Below are 20,481 nucleotides of genomic sequence, written 5' to 3' on the forward strand. Positions count from 1 at the left end.
AAAATCCGCGGTCCCTGATATAACAGGGTATAGCGGTCTCAGTTCAAGTCCCTAATATAACAGGGCATAGTGTTTGCATATAACCTACACACACCCTTTCAAATACTTTCAATCATCTCTATATTACTTATAATACCTAATACAATGTATTTACATTGTAGTTACCTTGTAGTTTAACAGTTGTTAAACTCTATTGGTTTTGTTTGTGTTATTTTTATTGGTTTTTGTTTGTTTGTTTGGATGGTTGGTTGGTTTTTTTTTGTTTGTTTGTTTGTTTTTTTGAGACAGGATCTTTTTGAGATACCCAGGCTGGAGTGCAGTGATGCGTTCTCAGCTTACTGCAACCTCTGTCTTGCAGGCTCAAGAGATTCTCTTGCCTCAGCCTCCCAAGTGTAGCTGGGATTACAGGCGCACCACCACACTGGCTAATTTTTTATTTTAGTACAGACAGGTTTCACCATATTGGCCAGGCTGGTCTCAAACTCCTAACATCAAATGGTCCACCTGCCTCAACCTCCCAAAGGGCTGGGATTACAGGCATGAGGCACCATGCCTGGCCTATTGTATTGTGTAAAAAATATTTTCCATCAAGGTTAGTTGAATCCATGGATGAAGAAGCCATGGGTACAGAAAGCTGCCTGTAGCTGATCAGAGAACCACTCCAGACTGATTTTTAAGTTGACTGACCTTCCTTAGAGGTTTCAGCAGGACAACACCACACCCTTCTCCACATCCATAGCCATCTACCCTTTTAGAGAAAAGTTTACTCATCCCATCTGGAGATATCATTTTGGCTTTGCTCAACATGACATTAAACGAAGGGTCTAACATGCAGCTCACTCCACCACAGAGAGCTGTTTCACAGTCTCCTGCAACCAAGCAACAAATAGCAAGCCCAGTGAGAAGAAACAGTGTTTGATTCATATACACAGTGGCTTCCCATCTCATCAGAGATTACCTCTCTTGGGAGGTAAACACTAAGGGTCCCCTTCTCATGGAATATAATGTGAATGGGGTCCCCTGAGGTTGTATAGTGTAGAGATACAGGACTGGAAAAATAACAGAACTGAGAATTTAGAGATTTGGAGTCTGGTCTTAGCTCTGTCACAATTTAGGGGTAACATTTAAGGATGGATATTAATCAAGTCATTTAATCTTACTGGACTCATTTCTTGGCACCATAACACAGATGGGTTAAACCAGAGATCTCTAATATTATTAATATCTCTAGCTCAAATATACAAATCTGAGATAAACTTTGACAGTGGGCTTTCTTCATTTAGTTTAAAGAATCTTGCAAAAGGGCCAGGCGTGGTGGCTCACACCTGTAATCCCAGCAGAGCAGCTGTCAGTGCAATACTTTCAACAGCCTTGTCTTTTGCCAGTTGAAAAGCTTGGGTCAGGGACAAGGTAATTTATAGATTCAATGCCATCCCCATCAAGCTACCAATGACTTTCTTCACAGAATTGGAAAAAAACTAATTTAAAGTTCATATGGAACCAAAAAAGAGCCCTCATTGCCAAGTCAATCCTAAGCCAAAAGAACAAAGCTGGAGGCATCACGCTACCTGACTTCAAACTATACTACAAGCCTACAGTAACCAAAACAGCATGGTACTGGTACCAAAACAGAGATATAGACCAATGGAACAGAACAGAGCCCTCAGAAATAATGCCATATATCTACAACTATCTGATCTTTGACAAACCTGACAAAAACAAGAAATGGGGAAAGGATTCCATATTTAATAAATGGTGCTGGGAAAACTGGCTAGCCATATGCAGAAAACAGAAACTGGACCCCTTCCTTACACCTTATACAAAAATTAACTCAAGATGGATTAAAGACTTAAATGTAAAACCCAAAACCATGGAAACCCTAGAAGAAAACCTAGGCAATACCATTCAGGACATAGGCATGGGCAAAAATTCATGACAAAAATGCCCAAAGCAATGGCAACAAAAGCCAAAATTGACAAATGGGACCTAATTAAACTAAAGAGCTTCTGTACAGCAAAAGAAACTATCATCAAAGTGAACAGGCAACCTACAGAATGGGAGAAAATTTTTGTAATCTACCCATCTGACAAAGGTCTAATATCCAGAATTTACAAGGAACTTAAACATATTTACAAGAAAAAGACAAACAACCTCATCAAAAAGTGGGCAAAGGATATGAACAGACAATTCTTAAAAGAAGATATTTATGCAGCCAAGAAACATATGAAAAAAAAACTCAACATCACTGACCATCCGAGAAATACAAATCCAAATCACAATGAGATACCATCTCATGCCAGTCAGAATGGTGATTATTAAAAGTCAGGAAACAATAGATGCTGGTGAGGCTGTGGAGAAACAGGAAAACTTTTACACTGTTGGTGGGAATGTAAATTAGTTCAACCATTGTGGAAAACAGTATGGCGATTCCTCAAGGACATAGAACCAGAAATACCATTTGACCCAGCAATCCCCTTTCTGGGTATATATCCAAAGGGCTATAAGTCATTCTACTATAAAGACACATGCACACGTATGTTTACTGCAGCACTATTTACAATAGCAAAGACATGGAACCAACCCAAATGCCCTCAATGATACAAAGGATAAAGAAAATGTGGTACATATACACCATGGAATACTACGCAGCCATAAAAAGGAATGAGATCATGTCCTTTGCAGGGACATGGATGAAGCGGGAAGCCATTATTTTCAGCGAACTAACACAGGAACAGAAAGCCAAACACTGCATGTTCTCACTTATAAGTGGGAGTTGAACATTGAGAACACATGGATACAGGGAGGGAAACAACACACACCAGGGCCTGTTGACAGGTAGGGGGTGAGGGGAGGGAACTTAGAGGATGGGTCAATAGGTGCAGCAAACCACCATGGCACACGTATACCTATGTAACAAACTTGCACATTCTGCACATGTATCCCAATTTTTTTAAGAAGAAATAAAGAAAAAAATTGTTCAATTTTTTGGTAATCATGCCTCATGTCTTGGTTACCTAACTTCAGCATACCTTGTTTAATTGCAAGGAAGGCGTAGTACAGTGCAACAAAAGATGATAAGCATGCAGAATCTATAGCAAAAGAGGGGCCAGTTAGGTTAAACACATAAGAAATCCTGTTAGCAGCTATGCTCATTGCAGATCCAGTGGCATTATGGTGGTTTGCATTCTTGGAGTTCTACGGGACATAAATTCATAGTCTTGATTCATAATACCTATAAAAAATCAAAAAGATTTTCAGTGAGTCTCTTACTAAAAAGAAAAAAAAGCTTTCTTGCTTTTTTACTTACCATGTAGATTTAAAAACATATTAAGATATCCATCTCGTCTCTTTCATTTACATTGGCCACGACCACTAATCATAATAAAAGAATGTAAAACCCGATGACGTGTGAGTATCCTTTACTTCTGGGAGTAAGTAAGTTTTTGTTAAATTTCATATTTTTATGACAAGTGATATAACATAGACATTCTTCTTACAACAAAATAACATTTGCCATCTCTAAAAGTACTTGTCAGTTTTGCAAAATGCTTTCGTAGACATTTCACCATCCGAGTTCACATCCTCCCATACCTAAAGGACAGATAGATAGATATTTTCAGCATAATCTTAGAACCCATGTAAATTGAAGCCCAGAAAAGCTAAAGAAAGTCATTTAAGGTCATTTAATTTTATAAAAGAGATAAGCCAGGATGCTAGTTAAATGCTTCAGATTTAGCACACTGAAATATATTCACTTCCCTTAAAGGCTGAGCTGTCACATCACTTCAGACCACAATCTTTTTTTCTTCCTTTCTGCCTCTACCTGGGAAATCTCATTCATTCCCACGGCTTCAGTTACCATCTAGTTCTGATGACACTCAATCATCTCTCTCTAGCCCAATCTCTCCTACATTCCAAAAACATGTTTCTAAATCATACTCCACATCTCTCCTTCGATGGTCTACAGACACCTAAGATTCAACCACCTTACCAGGGTTGATCCACAAGAATCTCAGACTCAACGGATTCAAAACAGAATTCAACTTCTTTCCACTTCCTCAAACCCAAACTTGTACGTCCTACCTATATTGTGAGTGCTTCCACCAAGCCACAAACCTCAGTGGAATCCTGGACTCCTTTCTACTCTTAATACCCTACATCTAATCATTTACCATGTACTGTCCATTGGGCCTTTATAAATTTCTCTTAAATCTGCAGACTCTTCTACTTTACTTCTGGACAGCATCCTCTCTTCCCTGAATTACTACATTAGTCTCCAACTTGATGTTTCTGCCTCCAGCCTTGCCCCCTCCCTGCAACCCCTCAATCCGCATTCGACTCTGTGGCCAGTGTGATCTTTGAAGAATAGAAATCCAATCATGATCTCCTCTGGGTCACGCTTTTCTCCTGCTTTCCAACACTTCAGTGTCTCCCCACGGTCCTCAAGAAAGTCCAACTCCTTTATAGGTCTCCAAGTTTTCCACCACCAACCTCTCCAGACTTGTTTCCTCAAGAGATATTGTACTCTAGGACTGGCCATACCAAACTTTCCATTCCAGGAACTCAACCTGGGTTTTTTTACCTCCTCACCTCTGGAAAGACTATTCTTAAAATTCCCTATTTCTGGATGCTCTTCCTTTCATTCTCTCCCCACTTATTGGGTCACTTCTGGGCATCCTTTAGGTTTCAGCTTTGATGTTACTTCTTCCTGTGCAGCCTGCCCTCACTCACCAAGACTGAGGTTGGCACTCTCTTCCCTGTGGATTCCACAGCCCCTGTGCTCACCCTGAATGTGCTACTTGTCACTCATATAAAAATCATCTCCCTCCATGTAACTTCATGGTAACCTCACTGTGATTCTCCCAGGTATAAATCTTCAGTAGGTACGGACAAATTAGCCCCAACACACATGAACCACATAAGCCTTCATATTCTAATCATGGTTTAATACCAAGACAGTTTCAGTTGAATTGTCTAGACACAGTGGAAAATATGAAGAAAGAAAGACTTAGTTGAGGAAATGTGGAGGCTGACTTTGATGAGTTTCTTGGTAACTTGATAAGGAGAAAATACTTAGGGCAGCCTTAAATTGAGAAGCTTGGTAAGCTTTAGTTAGTAGAATTTAGCTAGTGGCATTCCACTCTAACTTGCTTTTTATTATAAAACAACTATTGCTGTAATACATTATTACTTTTATTAACAAAAATTAAATTTCACCAGTGCCTTATTTGAGGCTTAGAATAAAGGTTGAGAACAAGATAGGTCTGCAAATTTAAGTGCCCATTACCTAGAGGGTACCTGCTCTGGATCCGAAGTTAATTTCAAAAGACATCTGGGAGTAGGAAATCTCAGATTTCAATTGGCTCCAAGAAGTTCCTTAGGGATCCAGATCCCGTTTAGACTCTGGAATTCAGAAGCTCAAAGTTAGCCTAATATATACTCCTTGAGTCAATATATTTTCCTAATATATACTCCTTGAGTCATTGCGGTCTACACTGATCCACTAGGGTCAATGAAGTGCCCGGATCTCTGCAATCTATCAAGTTGTCTGATGTGTGGCTCCTATGGACCTATAGTCATTGACACTCATTCCAGGCTGTCGGGAAATATCTCTGTGTATAGAGGTTTTACTGGTCTTCCTGGAAACCCTGGGGAATACTGAGAAGAGAAATATGAGTGATAACTACACGGTTTTAGAAAGAGAAATGTTTTTGTGGCAAGGCTAGAGAGGAGGCAAATACTCAGTGATCATAATTGAAACCAGCCACACACATCAAAACCATTTGCTATAGCAAAGCTGGCCTGAGAATTGTTGTTTGATGGTTTTTGGTTTCTGTTCATTGCTCTCTCACCAATGAAGACTCCTGTCCTGGAACCAGCCACCTCCTTGGCAGGGACTCCAGCACTCTCCAGGGCTCCATAGGTGCATTCCAGAAGCAATTTCTGCTGAGGATCCAGACATTCAGCTTCCAAGTCACTAATTCCAAACAAGTTATTGTCAAATTCATTCAATCTACAAAGAACAAAATGGCATTAAATGGCCTCTGAAGAATACCTACTTAGATTAGTACTTATGCATTTTTTTCTTCTGTAAAATGTGGTTGCCAAACTTTCAGATTATGTTGGCTCATCTCATGTAATCATTAGTTTCTGTTACCTTTCACTTTCTGTTTTTTTTTTTTAATTTTTATTTTTTTGAGATGGAGTCTCGCTCTGTTGCCTAGGTGGGACCAGGCTGGTGTGCCGTGATGCGATCTCGGCTCACTGCAACCTCTGCCTCCCAGGTTCAAGCGATCTTCCTGCCTCAGCCTCCTGAGTAGCTGGGATTACAGGTGCGTGCCACCATGCCCAGCTAATTTTGTATTTTTAGTAGAGACAGAGTTTTGTCATGTTGGCCAGGCTGGTCCCAAACTCCTGACCTCAAGTGATCCTCCTGCCTCAGCCGCCCAAAGTGCTGGGATTACAGGTGTGAGCCACTTCGCCTGGCCCTAGTTTCTGTTAGCTGTTATTTTGTTTAATACTAGATAATTGTAAAGTACATCATAAACTAGGTGATTTCTTTGGGGCCCTGATAGAGTTTGGATATGTGTCCCACCCAAATCACATCTTGAATTATAATCTTCAGTATTGGAGGTGGGGCCTGGCGAAAGGTGATTGGATCATGGGGGTGGAATTCTCATGAGTGGTTTAGCATCACCCTCTTGATGCTGTCTTCACCATAGTGAGTGTTTTCTCGTGAGATCTAGATAGTGAGTGTCTTCTTGTGAGATCTAGCTAGTGAGTGACTTCTCGTGAGATCTAGCTGTTTGAAAATATGTGGCACCTCATGCTGTCTCTCAATACTGCTTTCCCCATGTGAGGTGCCTGCTCCCCCTTTGCCTTCCACTATGATTGGAAGCTTTGTGAGGCCCCCCAGAAGCCAATGCTACTATACTTCCCATACAGCCTGCAGAACCATGAGCTGATTAAACCTCTTTTAGGAATTACCCAGTCTCAGGTATTTCCTTATAGCAATGCAAGAATGAAATAATATAGGCCCACTCCTGCTCTCTTCTGTCTTACCAACAATACTGGGTATAGTTCAAATGGAATTACTGGATCAAGTATTAGATTAAAAGGTTCAAGGAATTTCCGTATACACTCTCGCCCGTTTATATCAGTTTCAATCAAATACGGAGCCAGCACATTTGCTTACTAAGAAATATAAGAAAGACAGTAAAAACAGGAGTTGCAGGTTGAGGAAAGAGGAAGTAAGGGGACATGATTATTTAGGTTTCTAGTTTGGATGACTACAAAAAATATAAGACAAATGAAGGCAAGAGAGACTTTGTAATAGGGCAATTTTAGGTCTACCCAGGATAGATACAGGAGTGGGGAACAGACTTGGGTGGAAAATGTAAAGAAATAGCATGTTGAGAAGAAATTAAAAAGTTAAAGTGCCCTACCAATAAATCACTAAAGAATTTCACTGGCTGGGTGCAGTGGCTCACACCTGTAATCCCAGCACTTTGGGAGGCTAAGGTGGATAGATCACTTGAGCTCAGGAGTTTGAGACCAGCCTGGCCAACATGGCCAAACCCTGTCTCTACTAAAAATACAAAATTAGCCGGGCTTGGTGGTGTGCACCTCTCATCTCAGCTACTCAGGAGGCTAAGGCAGGAGAACCACTTGAACCCAGGAGGCAGAGGTTACAGTGAGCCGAGATTGCTCCATTGCACTCCAGCCTTGGCCACAAAGTGAAACCTTGTCTCAAAAAAAGAGAGCCAGGCGTGGTGGCTCATGCCTGTAATCCCAGCACTTTGGGAGGCTGAGGTTGGCAGATCACCTGAGGTCAGGAGTTCGAGACCAGCCTGGCCAACATGGTAAAACCCCATCTCGACTAAAAATACAAAAATTAGCCAGGTGTGGTGGCACATGCCTGTAATCCCAGCTACTCAGGCAGGCTGAGGCAGGAGAATCGCTTGAACTCAGGAGGTGGAGGTTGCAGTGAGCCGAGACCACACCACTGCACTCCAGCCTAGGTGACAGAGTGTGACCATGTCTCAAAAAAAAAAAAAAAAAAAGAAAAGAAAAATAATTTCATTAACAGGATTTTAAATAAACTAACCAGATGAACTATTTTTGGAAATTCCAGCAATAATCTTACCTTTCAATAGAAGCAGCTCTTCCTGCCCGGCTTTTACCTGGCTTGGTGTCATCTGCATCATACCATCCTTCAATAGTAAGCCTTTCTGGTAAAATCTCTACCGTGCAGTTTCTGCCTTCCATAAGCACTTGCCAGAAGTTGTCAATTCCCTCTCCTATTAGAAAATTATAGTCCAGTGGCTTGGCGCAGTGGCTCACGCCTGTAATCCCAGCACTTTGGGAGGCCAAGGTGGGCGGATCACAAGGTCAGGAGATCAAGACCATCCTGGCTAACACGGTGAAACCCTGTCTCTACTAAAAATACAAAAAATTAGCCAGGCGTGGTGGCAGGCGCCTGTAGTCCCAGCTACTCGGGAGGCTGAGGCAGGAGAATGGCGTGATCCCGGGAGGCGGAGCTTGCAGTGAGCCGAGATCGCGCCACTGCACTCCAGCCTGGGCGACAGAGCGAGACTCCGTCTCAAAAAAAAAAGAAAAGAAAATTATAGTCCAAAAAATTATTCACTCTGGTTGTAAAATAAATACACAGAAATAAAAACTTTTCCTAACTACTGTCGGTAATAAGTTAGGAATTATAATTCAGAAGTATACTCTCAAAATTCTAAAATGAAAAACCGAGGAATAAATGTACCAAGAAATGTGCAAGATTTATGTGAAGAAAAAAACTAAAGCTAAAAATGGGCATGAAACAAGCCTTGAAGAAATTAAGAGATACAACCGCTTCTTGCTAGACTCGTTCAAGATACTGATTCTTACTTAGTAAAACAACTATAACCAACCATTTGTTCTTTTTTTAACTTGACAAAGTGATTCTTTTTTTTTTTTTTTTTTTTTTTTTGGAGACAGAGTCTCACTCTGTCGCCCAGGCTGGAGTGCAGTGGTGTGATATTGGCTCACTGTAAGTTCCGCCTCCCAGGTTGACGCCATTCTCCTCCCTCAGCCTCCCCAGCAGCTGGGACTACAGGCGCCCGCCACCGTGCCCGGCTAATTTTTTGTATTTTTAGTAGAGACGGGGTTTCACCGTGTTAGCCAGGATGGTCTTGATCGCCTGACTTTGTGATCTGCCTGCCTCAGCCTCCCAAAGTTCTGGGATTACAGGCCTGAACCACCATACCCGGCTGAGGTTAAATATTTTTTCAAGCTATCTTAATGCTGGTAGGTAGTAGAGTTGGAATTCAAACAAAAAGTCTAGCTTCTGACTCCATGTTCTTAACTACCACTTGCCATACCATGCTCATATCCAGATTCCTGACCTCATTTTTTTTAAATGTTGCCTGTGTGCTTGTCAAGAATGTGTAGCCTTTCCTTGTTGAGTTCTGGCCTCGATATATACCTGTTAAAACAAATGTGTTCATTATGTTGTTCAGATTGCCTATATCTACTTTTTTGCATTTTAAAAATTTCCTTTAGTTATTAATAATTGAGAAAAGTGTATTAAAATTCTATGAATTAATTTGTCACTTTCTTTACAAAACTCTATAAATGCTTGCTTTATCCATTTTGAGTCTATTTCATTAGGTATATATAAGTTTAGATTGTTACCTACCTAATAAATCAAATTCTTTGCAATCATTGTAGTTACCTACTTTTTCCCTAATGATGCTTTCTTTATTTCTTAAAGGTTGTCTGATTTTAATATAATTGTTATTTTGATTAATATTTGCTATTTGCCATATATATCTTTCCTTTTTTTTTTTACTTTTAATCTTTCTGTTTTTCTGGTTCAGGTGTATCTCCTTATGGCATAGAGGCTGATTTTGTTTTATAATTTAACCTGATAATCTCTTTTTAAAATGGCAACTGTAGTCCATTCAATTTATTGTAATTATTAATATATTGAGATGTTTCCAATATTTTACTTTTGTTTTTTATTTGTCCTTTTTTTTTTTTGTGAGGCAGAGTCTCTTTCTGTCAACCAGGCTGGAGTGCAGTGGCGCAATTTTGGCTCACTGCAGCCTCTGCCTCCTGGGTTCAAGTGATTCTGCTGCCTTAGCCTCCTGAGTAGCTGGGACTGCAGGCACACACCACCACGCCTGGCTAATTTTTGTATTTTTTTTAGTAGAGACGGGGTTTCGCCATGTTGGCCAGGCTGGTCTCGAATTCTTGACCTCAGGTGATCCACCCACCTCAGCCTCCCAAAGTGCTGGAATTACAGGCGTGAGCCACTGTGCCTGGCTTTGTTCTTTTTTCTTTTTCATTTTCTCACCTGCTTCTAGGATTCATTGATGCTTCCTTAATATTTTCTCAAGCCATTTTTATATTTCTATTGGTATGAATGTTACATACTCTATTCTACTCTTTTAGTAATTATCCTAAAATGATACCCTGAATACCTGAGTTAATAAGACCTAAATTGAATATATTAACCCCTTTCCTGAAAAATACTCGCCACCCCTCTATACTTACATGCTATTGTTGCTCAATATTTTACATGTTCCTTTTTTAATGCCACAAATTAGACATCACATTATTATTTTTTACAATGTTCATTTAGATTTACCTACATAATTACCAATGTTCTGGGCCATCATTCCTTTGCACATTCTAGACATTACTTTTGCATTTTTTTTTTTTTTTTTTGAGATGGAGTCTCGCTCTGTTGCCCAGGCTGGAATGCAGTGGTGCAATCTCAGCTCACTGCAAGCTCTGCCTCCCGGGTTCACACCATTCTCCTGCCTCAGCCTCCAGAGTAGCTGGGACTACAGGCACCCGCCACCACGCCCGGCTAATTTTTTGTATTTTTAGTAGAGATTGGGTTTCACCGTGTTAGCCAGGATGGTCTTGATCTTCTGACCTCCTGATCTGCCTGCCTTGGCCTCCCAAAGTGCTGCTATTACAGGCGGGAGCCACCGTGCCCGGCCTACCTCTGCATGTTTATCCTCCTTCCTGAAATAGATTCTTTAGACATTACTTTAGTCCCTTGGTAGTAAATGCTGCAGTTTTTGTTTATCTACAAATTGTCTTTATTTTATCTGCATTCATAGAAGGTACGTTCTCTGGAATACTTCTAGGTTGAGAATTCTTTGCTCTCAGCGTTCTGAAGATATCGTTCCACTTCCTTCTGGCTTCTATTGTTGCATTTAGAAAAGTGCTATCAGTTCATCGTTATTGTTCTTTGTGGGTGATCAGTCTTTTCTCTCTCACTATTATTAGAATCTCTTTTTCTTTGATATCTGCAGTTTTATTACAATATGTCTAGACTTGAATTTCCTATTTATCCTGTTTTATAGGGCCTCTTGTATCACTAGATTCTAATTGAAATAAACCAGGGGGTTGTATTACAGGAGACCTGTCTTGAGTTATGCCTCCTCAGCTAGGACATGGTTTTAACTAAAAGTGTATGTTAAATTAGGGGAATTGTTTGACTCTTTAACCAGAATGACTTCGCTAATACAATGACAGAAATTTCATAAGTTTCTGAGAATTGAATTTATGTCTACACACAGTTTCTTTTTTTATTACTTCTTAGAGGTAGAGTCTCTCTCTGTCACTCAGACTGAAGTACGGTGGTGTGATCATAGCTCACTGAAGCCTTGAACTCCTGGGCTCAAGCAATCCTCCCACCTCAGCCTCCTGAGTAGCTGGGACTGCAGGCATAAGCCACCTCGCCCAGCTAATTTTTGCTTTTTTTGTTGTTGTTGTTATAGTTGAGGTCTCTCTATGTTGCCCAGGCTGGCCTCAAGCAGTCCTCTCATCTCAGCCTTGCAAAGTGCTGGGATAACAGGCATGAGCCACTGTGCCCGGCCCTCTGCACACAGTTTCTAAAGAGGAGCTCTACAGGCCTGGCATCGTGGCTCACACCTGTAATCCCAACACTTCGGGAGGCCAAGGCAGGTGGATCACCTGAGGTCAGGAGTTCGAGACCAGCCTGGCCAACATGGTGAAACCCCATCTCTAAAAAATATACAAAAAATAGCCAGGCATGTGGCAGACACCTCATAATTGCAGCTACTTAGGAGGCTGAGGCAGGAGAATTGCTTGAACCCAGGAGGCAGAGGTTGCAGTGAGCCCAGATTGCCCCACTGCACTCCAGTGTGGGCGACAGAGTGAGTATCCACCTTAAAATAAATAAATAAATAAATAAATAATAAATAAATGACAACTTACCACAAGGGTTGTTTTAGTAACGTAGGCATTATGTAGGATAAGATTATTGTTGCTTTATCACTCTTACCTCCTGGAAATTGCATCCTATTCCCCCAATTGCAACCTCATCTTTTTTTTCCATGTTTGGTTAATCTGATTGGCAGCTAAAAAAAATAAATAAAAGAACAAAAGATCAGGAAAATAAAATCTCTTTCTTCGATTAAGAAACCAATGGGGGCTTGGTTAAATTACTCAACTTATACATCACATTCTTGTTAGAACTAACAATTCCTCATCTTGCATTCTTTGCACCTCTTGTATCAGCATATCTTGTAATTTTTTTCTTTTTTTTTGAGACAGAGTCTCATTTTGTCACCCAGGCTAGAGTGCAGTGGGGTGATCTCGGCTCACTGCAACCTCCACCTCCCAGGTTCAAGCGATTCTCCTGCCTCAGCCTCCGGAGTAGCTGGGATTACAGGTGCCCACCACCACGCCTGGCTAATTTTTGTATTTTTAGTAGAGATGGGGTTTTGCCATATTGGCCAGGCTGGTCTCGAACTCCTGACCTCAGGTGATCTGCCCGCCTCAGCCTCCCAAAGTGCTGGGATTACAGGCCTGAGCCACCGCATCCAACCATATCTTGTATGTTTCCAAGGATGTTTGCACAGCAAACATAGGAATAATGTCTTCCTCTAGGTCAGAGGATAGATTTGTTTGCTGTACAATCATAATGACTTTCTGGAAGGGAGGGGGGTTTGTTTGTAGCACTTCATATTTTGTAGCACTTCAATTTTTTTTTTATTGAGGTTTCTTAAGTTTAAGGCTTCTTAGCCGTCACACAAGCTCACTGCGTGTGCAAAGGACTTTCTCGTGGCACAGCAGCCAGGATGGGCTTCATGTGCATGTTCATTCTCCTTGGTCCCCCACACTCCTTCCAAGTCTCACTGCACAAAACAGAGCAGCCAGATGTAAGGTGCACCTGCCATGTGTTGGTCACAGCCAAGGAACCTCACACGTAAGAAATCCACTATTTTCAGAGGACTACTAACACACCTGCCCATCACAGCATCCGTGATAATGCGGCAGGCTCACCTTTAGACGATGAGCAGGGAAAGCTCAGTTCCTTCAGTGTTTGGCAGTTTGACATTTATCAAACCGTCCCCACCCTCGGAAACTTCGATGCTTCAAGCAATAGATTTAGAAATTTGCTTAATGCCTATTCTGTTATTATAACCTGAGTTAATAATACTTCCCATTTGAAGGTATACTTCAAATTATTTATAAATAGCCATTGCTTGCTTACCCAGGACCGGAACTTTTTGTGCATCCCAAAGAAAACAGATCCCATTTCTTTTTTTTTTTTTTTTCCTTGGGTATGTCTTTATTAGCAGCATGCAAATGGACTAATACAGGTACTATTCTAGCCTGAACATTCTAACATAATTAAGCAATTTATGTTTTTTGTTTCTGACTAGAATTATATTTTATGTAACACTTAATTTTTAGCACAATTTTTTAACCTTGCTTTGTCATTCAGGTATATCTTATTATTTTCCTTTATTCCAATGTTACAATCTCCAAAATTATCAGAAGCATGTATTTGAGAGCACCTGTCAAAATTCTACAGCTTACTATAAACCATCTTTTTTTTCTTTTAATTATTTATTTTTCTTTTTATTTATTTTAAATTTTTTTTTTTTTAATTGATCATTCTTGGGTGTTTCTCGCAGAGGGGGATTTGGCAGGGTCACAGGACAATAGTGGAGGGAAGGTCAGCAGATAAACAAGTGAACAAAGGTCTCTGGTTTTCCTAGGCAGAGGACCCTGCGGCCTTCCGCAGTGTTTGTGTCCCTGGGTACTTGAGATTAGGGAGTGGTGACGACTCTTAACGAGCATGCTGCCTTCAAGCATCTGTTTAACAAAGCACATCTTGCACCGCCCTTAATCCATTCAACCCTGAGTGGACACAGCACATGTTTCAGAGAGCACAGGGTTGGGGGTAAGGTCACAGATCAACAGGATCCCAAGGCAGAAGAATTTTTCTTAGTACAGAACAAAATGAAAAGTCTCCCATGTCTACCTCTTTCTACACAGACACGGCAACCATCCGATTTCTCAATCTTTTCCCCACCTTTCCCCCCTTTCCACTCCACAAAACCGCCATTGTCATCATGGCCCGTTCTCAATGAGCTGCTAGGTACACCTCCCAGACGGGGTGGTGGCTGGGCAGAGGGGCTCCTCACTTCCCAGTAGGGGCAGCCGGGCAGAGGCGCTCCTCACCTCCCGGATGGGGCGGCTGGCTGGGCGGGGGGCTGACCTCCCCACCTCCCTCCCGGACGGGGTGGCTGCCGGGCGGAGACGCTCCTCACTTCCCAGACAGGGTGGCTGCCAGGCGGAGGGGCTCCTCACTTCCCAGACGGGGCGGCTGCCGGGCGGAGGGGCTCCTCACTTCTCAGATGGGGCGGTTGCCAGGCAGAGTGTCTCCTCACTTCTCAGGCGGGGCAGCCGGGCAGAGACGCTCCTCACTTCCTAGATGGGATGGCGGCCAGGAAGAGGCGCTCCTCACTTCCCAGATGGGATGGCGGCCGGGCAGAGACGCTCCACACCTTCCAGACTGAGCCAGGCAGAGGGGCTCCTCACATCCCAGACGATGGGCGGCCAGGCAGAGACGCTCCTCACTTCCCAGACGGGGTGGCGGCCGGGCAGAGGCTGCAATCTGGGGCACTTTGGGAGGCCAAGGCAGGCGGCTGGGAGGTGGAGGTTGTAGCGAGCCGAGATCACGCCACTGCACTCCAGCCTGGGCACCATTGAGCACTGAGTGAACAAGACTCCATCTGCAATCCCGGCACCTCGGGAGGCCGAGGCTGGCGGATCACTCGCGGTTAGGAGCTGGAGACCAGCCCGGCCAACACAGCGAAACCCCGTCTCCACCAAAAAAACACGAAAACCAGTCAGGCATGGCGGCGTGCGACTGCAATCGCAGGCACTTGGGAGGCTGAGGCAGGAGAATCAGGCAGGGAGGCCGCAGTGAGCCGAGATGGCAGCAGCACAGTCCAGCTTCAGCTCTGCATCAGAGGGAGACCATGGAAAGAGAGGGAGAGGGAGACCGTGGGGAGAGGGGGGGGGAGGGGGAGGGGGAGAGGAGATCCCATTTCTTTACTACCCGTGTATTCCCTAGGAGTAAAGTGGGTCAAATGGAGAAAAGGTCAGGTGAATGTATATCTTTATCTACATGTCCAAAATTGTATTAAAGTCTCAAAAAAGTGTTTGGAGCCAACTGGTGGATTATAACTTTCATCTATTTGAATCGAAATTAGTTCAAGTCATGGAGCCAGGGATAAACCTTTTTATATCGGCTTCTCAGGGATTTGTGGGCCACAGACCCAGAAGATATAATATTTTCTCTTTTCTTCAGAGTATAATGATATTTTGTTACATTTTGTAGCATACACACACAAAGGGATAAAATACAGATAAAAATATGCATTTTGCACAGGCAAAAGGCACTGTACTAATGCATGTTTATAATGCATCTCTTACAACTCAGGGATGTAAACTAAGGATTGATTGCCTTGTATACAATGGTAGGCTAAATTGAGACAGAGACACAAGTCCATTTTGGTCCTCTCATTAAGCACCTGATTTAATACAGGATTCACTTCAGCCAAGGCAGGTGCATTCCTTTTTCCAGCTGCCTGCAGAAGGCCCTGACAAACTATACCTTCAGGGCAAAGGAGAAAGCCCGCTACTGCCCTGCAGAATGTGCCCTGCCCTACTTCTGAACGCCCTAACACTAATCCCATGTTGCATAATCAGATATTATGGCTACTTGAGAGGAGACCAAAAACAAAACAAAACAAACAACAACAACAAAAAAAACAGGCTCCCAAATTCCCCAGGAATAAAGCTTTAAATGCTTCTTTTGACTTTGCAAAGCTGTCTCTACAGTTCTATGCATGCCTGAATAAGACCTGTAATTATTTTAGCAACCATCCTTTCTCTACACTGCTGCCTTGTCATGATCACAAACCATTCTGAGCAATTAAACCTAGAATAATTTTGCAAAGGTAAACGAGCATCTAAAGTGTTTGGAGGCAGGGTGCAGTGGCTCATGTCTGTAATCCCAGCACTTTGGGAGGCCGAGGTGGGTGGATCACCTGACGTCAGGAGTGATCCACCCACCTGCCTGGCCAACATGGTGAAACCCTGTCTCTAGTAAAAAATACAAAAATTAGTCAGGCATGGTGGCACGTGCCTGTAGTGCCAGCTACTGGGGAGGCTGAGCTAGGAGAATTGTTTGAACCCGGGAGGCAGAGGTTGCAGTGAGCCAAGATCATGCCACTGCACTGCAGCCTAGGTGACAGAGTGAGACCCTATCTCAAAAAAAAATAATAAAATAAAATAAAATGTTTGGCTTATAGAAATTTGCTGTGGCCCATGTTTTGAGTTGCTGGTCATTATTCAATCTGGTCATAACTTTCTGGTATCTCCCAATTACAAGCCCCAGCCAAGAGGTGCATCCTCCCTCCTACTTGCAGAATCTGAAAATCATGACCTGTTTCATCCTCTGCCTGGTCCTGTCTGGTATCCCTGGGATCCACGCCCTGATGGAAATGTAATGCTCTGGCCCCCTGGGCATGTATGCGCAAGCCACATGCACAGACTCTACTTATGAACAGCAACACAGTTACAATGCGGCTGCAACACAGTAATCACCATTGGACAGAGATAAACATTTTATATCTGCTTGTCAGAGTTCTAGATTCCATTTAAGTGGATTCATAAGTGTTGAGGCCTTAGGGATATAAACTGATAACATACCCTCCTGTTTCAGTCCTACACCAACTTAGAAATAAAACCAAAAGGGCCGGGCGCGATGGCTCAAGCCTGTAATCCCAGCACTTTGGGAGGCCGAGGCGGGCGGATCATGAGGTCAGGAGATTGAGACCATCTTGCCTAACACAGTGAAACCCCATCTCTACTAAAAATACAAAAAATTAGCCAGCATGGTGGCAGCCCCTGTAGTCCCAGCTACTCCGGAGGCTGAGGCAGGAGAATGGTGTGAACCCGGGAGGCGGAGCTTGCAGTGAGCCGAGATCGCTCCACTGCACTCCAGCCAGGCGACAGAGCGAGACTCCATCTCAAAAAGAAAAGAAAAAGAAATAAAACCAAAAGGTCACGTCAATATCCAAAGATGCTATTCCTGGTGAAGGATATCAAGCCAAATGTGACTTGATGCCTTGACCAAAAAAGACTTTTCTAGTATTTTCTCCTAGTCTTGACTCTGGAAACTGAACAAAGAGAAGGCTGGTCCACAAAACAGACACTTACCCAGCATATTAGGAACACATGGGACTGACTGACTGTTGTATTTAGGGCCCTTGATTGAGGGGGTGCTAAACCTGACAAAACGGTAAGGTATAGGTTTGGATTTAAAGCATGAGATAGTTTTCTTAGACACACCCATCATGCTAGTCCTTTTATTACTCTGAGGAACATGGTTTCTAAAGCAGGTGGGATTTCTGACAGATATAGTTGCTCCTATGTCAAGTAAGGCAATGGAGAGCTCACGTTATGATTATATTAATCTTTCCCAATTTGTCAAGGTAGAATACTGGGAGAGGTGAAACCCTTTAACTTCCTCAGAGCACCCCTAGTCTTCCTGAGTTGTATCCTCCTGCTGTGGCTTCCACTTCCACCTAAAGCAGTCCTGTTTAAGGTGTCTTGGTCTTTTACAATAGTAACAGGCTGAGGGAAGAGTCCTCAGACCGAGAGGGCTTTTCATTATTCTGAGGCTAACAGGTTTGAGAAGTTAATTGCTTTAACTATAAATGCATAACTCTGGCAGTCTTTTGTTTTTTTTCCTTTATCATAGCACAGGATAATTGGTCAGCTAAGTTAACTAGTTCCTTAGTTCTGACCATGGCCCAATTTGTTATGTGGTGTGTTACAAGAGTGGCTAAATCATCATCTGGTCTGTTTTGAAAGTTTGCATTTAATAAGCGCCATTTTTATTGTTTTCAAGGCAATCAGCTGACATCCCATAATATTGTCTCAAAGTTTTATCAAAACATGAAAAATAATCTCAAACTAATTCCTTTGGGTTCTGGTGGCATTGCTGGATTTTATTCCAATCCACAAACCTTTGGAATGCTGAAGGAATTATAATTAACAGAGCAGTGGCTCATGCCTTGGCATCTTTGAGCCTGTCTTCTGAACTTTTGGGGACTTGTTGTCATCCTATTGGACCTTTGGAAATTGACTCTGCTAAACGGTCTGACCACTGTGCTTTTTCCAGCCATTCCTTAGCTTTAGCATCCAAAACCAACATGTGGAACAGCTGGTAAGGGTCTGAATGACACGGGCCATATGATGAGTGACCTGACAATGAGCTCAAATTCTTGGGCAAATCTTTATGGGAGTCAGGAAATTTTTTAACTTTGCCTCCTAGCTCAGCCTTTGACCAGGTTTGAAAGACCATCACTGGGGTTTCCCTACCTGTTACTGGTCATTCCCTATATGGTGTGATCATGAGAGATGTTCCTACAGGTTCCCCCTTTTCCACTTCTTCCAGATGACAGGCTGCCAGGGAGACTGTTGTGAAATCATCAGGAGACGGAGTTGTAGAAGTAGACCACCCTGTTGCCTTCTGTTGAGTGAGTAGCAGACAAGGAGAGGAAGATGGTAGGCTAGAGCATGCAGGCAGAGGAAACAGATCTGGTCCAGGAAGTTCAGAGAGGTCGGAGTAAGCTGGGGATGTACCTGGAGGTGGGGGAAGAACCAAGGGGGATGTAAGCAATTCTGAAGATTTCTTTAAGAGAGATAAAGCACTAGAGAGTTATCAGTTAGTATCTCTAAGTTGTTTGTTGGCCTCCTGTAAGGAGGTGAGGCAGTCTTCCCCCTTTTTGCTACCTCTCTAGGTACCACTGAAAGTAGCTCTCCCATTCTGGCTGTTGAGTTTTTGTGCATGCATTTTCCATCCTAGTTCCCAGGTACACTAATTTGGGCATCTCAGATGATCCCCATCTAGGCCACTGTTAAGTTAGAACCTCTGTGGTTATAATGGGCCACTGTCACAGGTATTGACTATCTGGGGCTGATGTTGCATGGGTGGTAAAAAATACTTACCAAAATGGTTGCAGATTTTTAAAAGGCAGATTTATTAGACAAAGTAGGGAAATGTGTTTCAAAAAAGCAACAGGCAAGTCAGCAAAAGAGGAGCTAACTGCAAGGAGACAAAGGCATCCTGAGGATTTTATAGGATGGTCTTTGTGCTGTGTGCTGAAGAGGGCTGTGTGCAATACTGATAACAGCAAGGTTGCAGTGAGCTAACTTACGTGTTCTTTTTGATTAGTTAAGATGTCTGGTGACAGCTGGGTGCAGGAAGATTGTGACTTATTTGTGCAGTAGGGCTGTGTGTCCTGGACCACGAAAAAAAGGCAGATTTATGGCTTATTTGGTTTTTGTTCTTGCTTTCTCCTGCTCCCACCAGCCTGACTTCTTATCCCTAATTAGAACTCAACATCCACTTGACTAAATATTTGAATGATTTACCATAAATATTTTGCATATACCCAGCGGGAGTTTCTAAGGGTAGAACTTCATGTTCTGCAGCTGCAGAGGCTTAAGCCAACTTAGAGGCCTTGTTCCCCAGAATTCAGAGTTTTCCTTTGAATTTAACCAATTCAAGGAGTGTGTCAGACCCATTGGGTTCTGCTTGTGGACCTAGCTTTCCAGGGCAATTATTCCCTGAACTAGTTTGGTCCACTCATGTCGTGGCTACCTGAATCTGTGTGGCAGGGGCTCAAGGCGCAGGAGGGGCCGACCTGTTGGGTGAGATTAGACCCTAATTATGTTCCTCTGAAGAAAAAACCTAATCAGAGCCACTGGATCTCTTAGGAATCAGTCCTCCCAGACATCCTCATGTAATTCTCAGGAAATAGTCACCCATGTTTTTGTCTGGCTCAGTGAATCTTTATTTTAACATAAGACAACATAGACAATATGGCAGAAGAAGCAGTCAGATATGTGTTTGTCTCAGGTGAGCAGAGAGATGACTTTGATTTCTGTCCTCTGTTCTGCACCTGTGAATATAAGTGATCAATTTACATTGCCAGAGTGAATTCAAGAGAACTGTTTTAGGGTAAAGATCTTGGGCCCCAAAGGTAATTTTCTTCTGGGCAAACTGTGAGGGAGCTAAGTAGCCTTTTATCTTTGCAGCCATCTTATTTACAAACCAAATAGGAGGCGGGT

At 42.7% G+C, this 20,481-nt stretch overlaps 1 protein-coding gene across 4 annotated transcripts in view; it reads right to left on the bottom strand.

Moving 5' to 3' along the window:
- Positions 1–2,987: 2,987 nt before the first annotated feature.
- Positions 2,988–20,481, bottom strand: part of ANKRD26 (ankyrin repeat domain containing 26) — a 134,785-nt gene continuing 117,291 nt past the window's right edge. The window contains exons 37-41 of one of the 4 annotated variants that reach the window (XM_063780515.1): positions 18,727–18,990; positions 12,317–12,392; positions 5,853–6,013; positions 5,288–5,403; positions 2,988–3,232 (exon numbers count right to left, since the gene is read on the bottom strand). Coding sequence is in view for 1 of the 4 variants with exons in the window: in XM_054660854.2 (XP_054516829.2) it covers positions 18,960–18,990 (31 nt within the window). In the remaining 3 variants the exon portion in view is untranslated. Of the gene's footprint in view, positions 3,233–5,287; positions 5,404–5,852; positions 6,014–12,316; positions 12,393–14,597; positions 15,294–18,726; positions 18,991–20,481 lie in introns of those variants that run through there. The other 3 variants (XM_063780516.1, XM_054660854.2, XM_063780519.1) reach the window with 3 other exon arrangements.

This window comes from Pan troglodytes, chromosome 8 (genome assembly GCF_028858775.2).
Source record: "Pan troglodytes isolate AG18354 chromosome 8, NHGRI_mPanTro3-v2.0_pri, whole genome shotgun sequence".
Taxonomy (NCBI): domain Eukaryota; kingdom Metazoa; phylum Chordata; class Mammalia; order Primates; family Hominidae; genus Pan; species Pan troglodytes.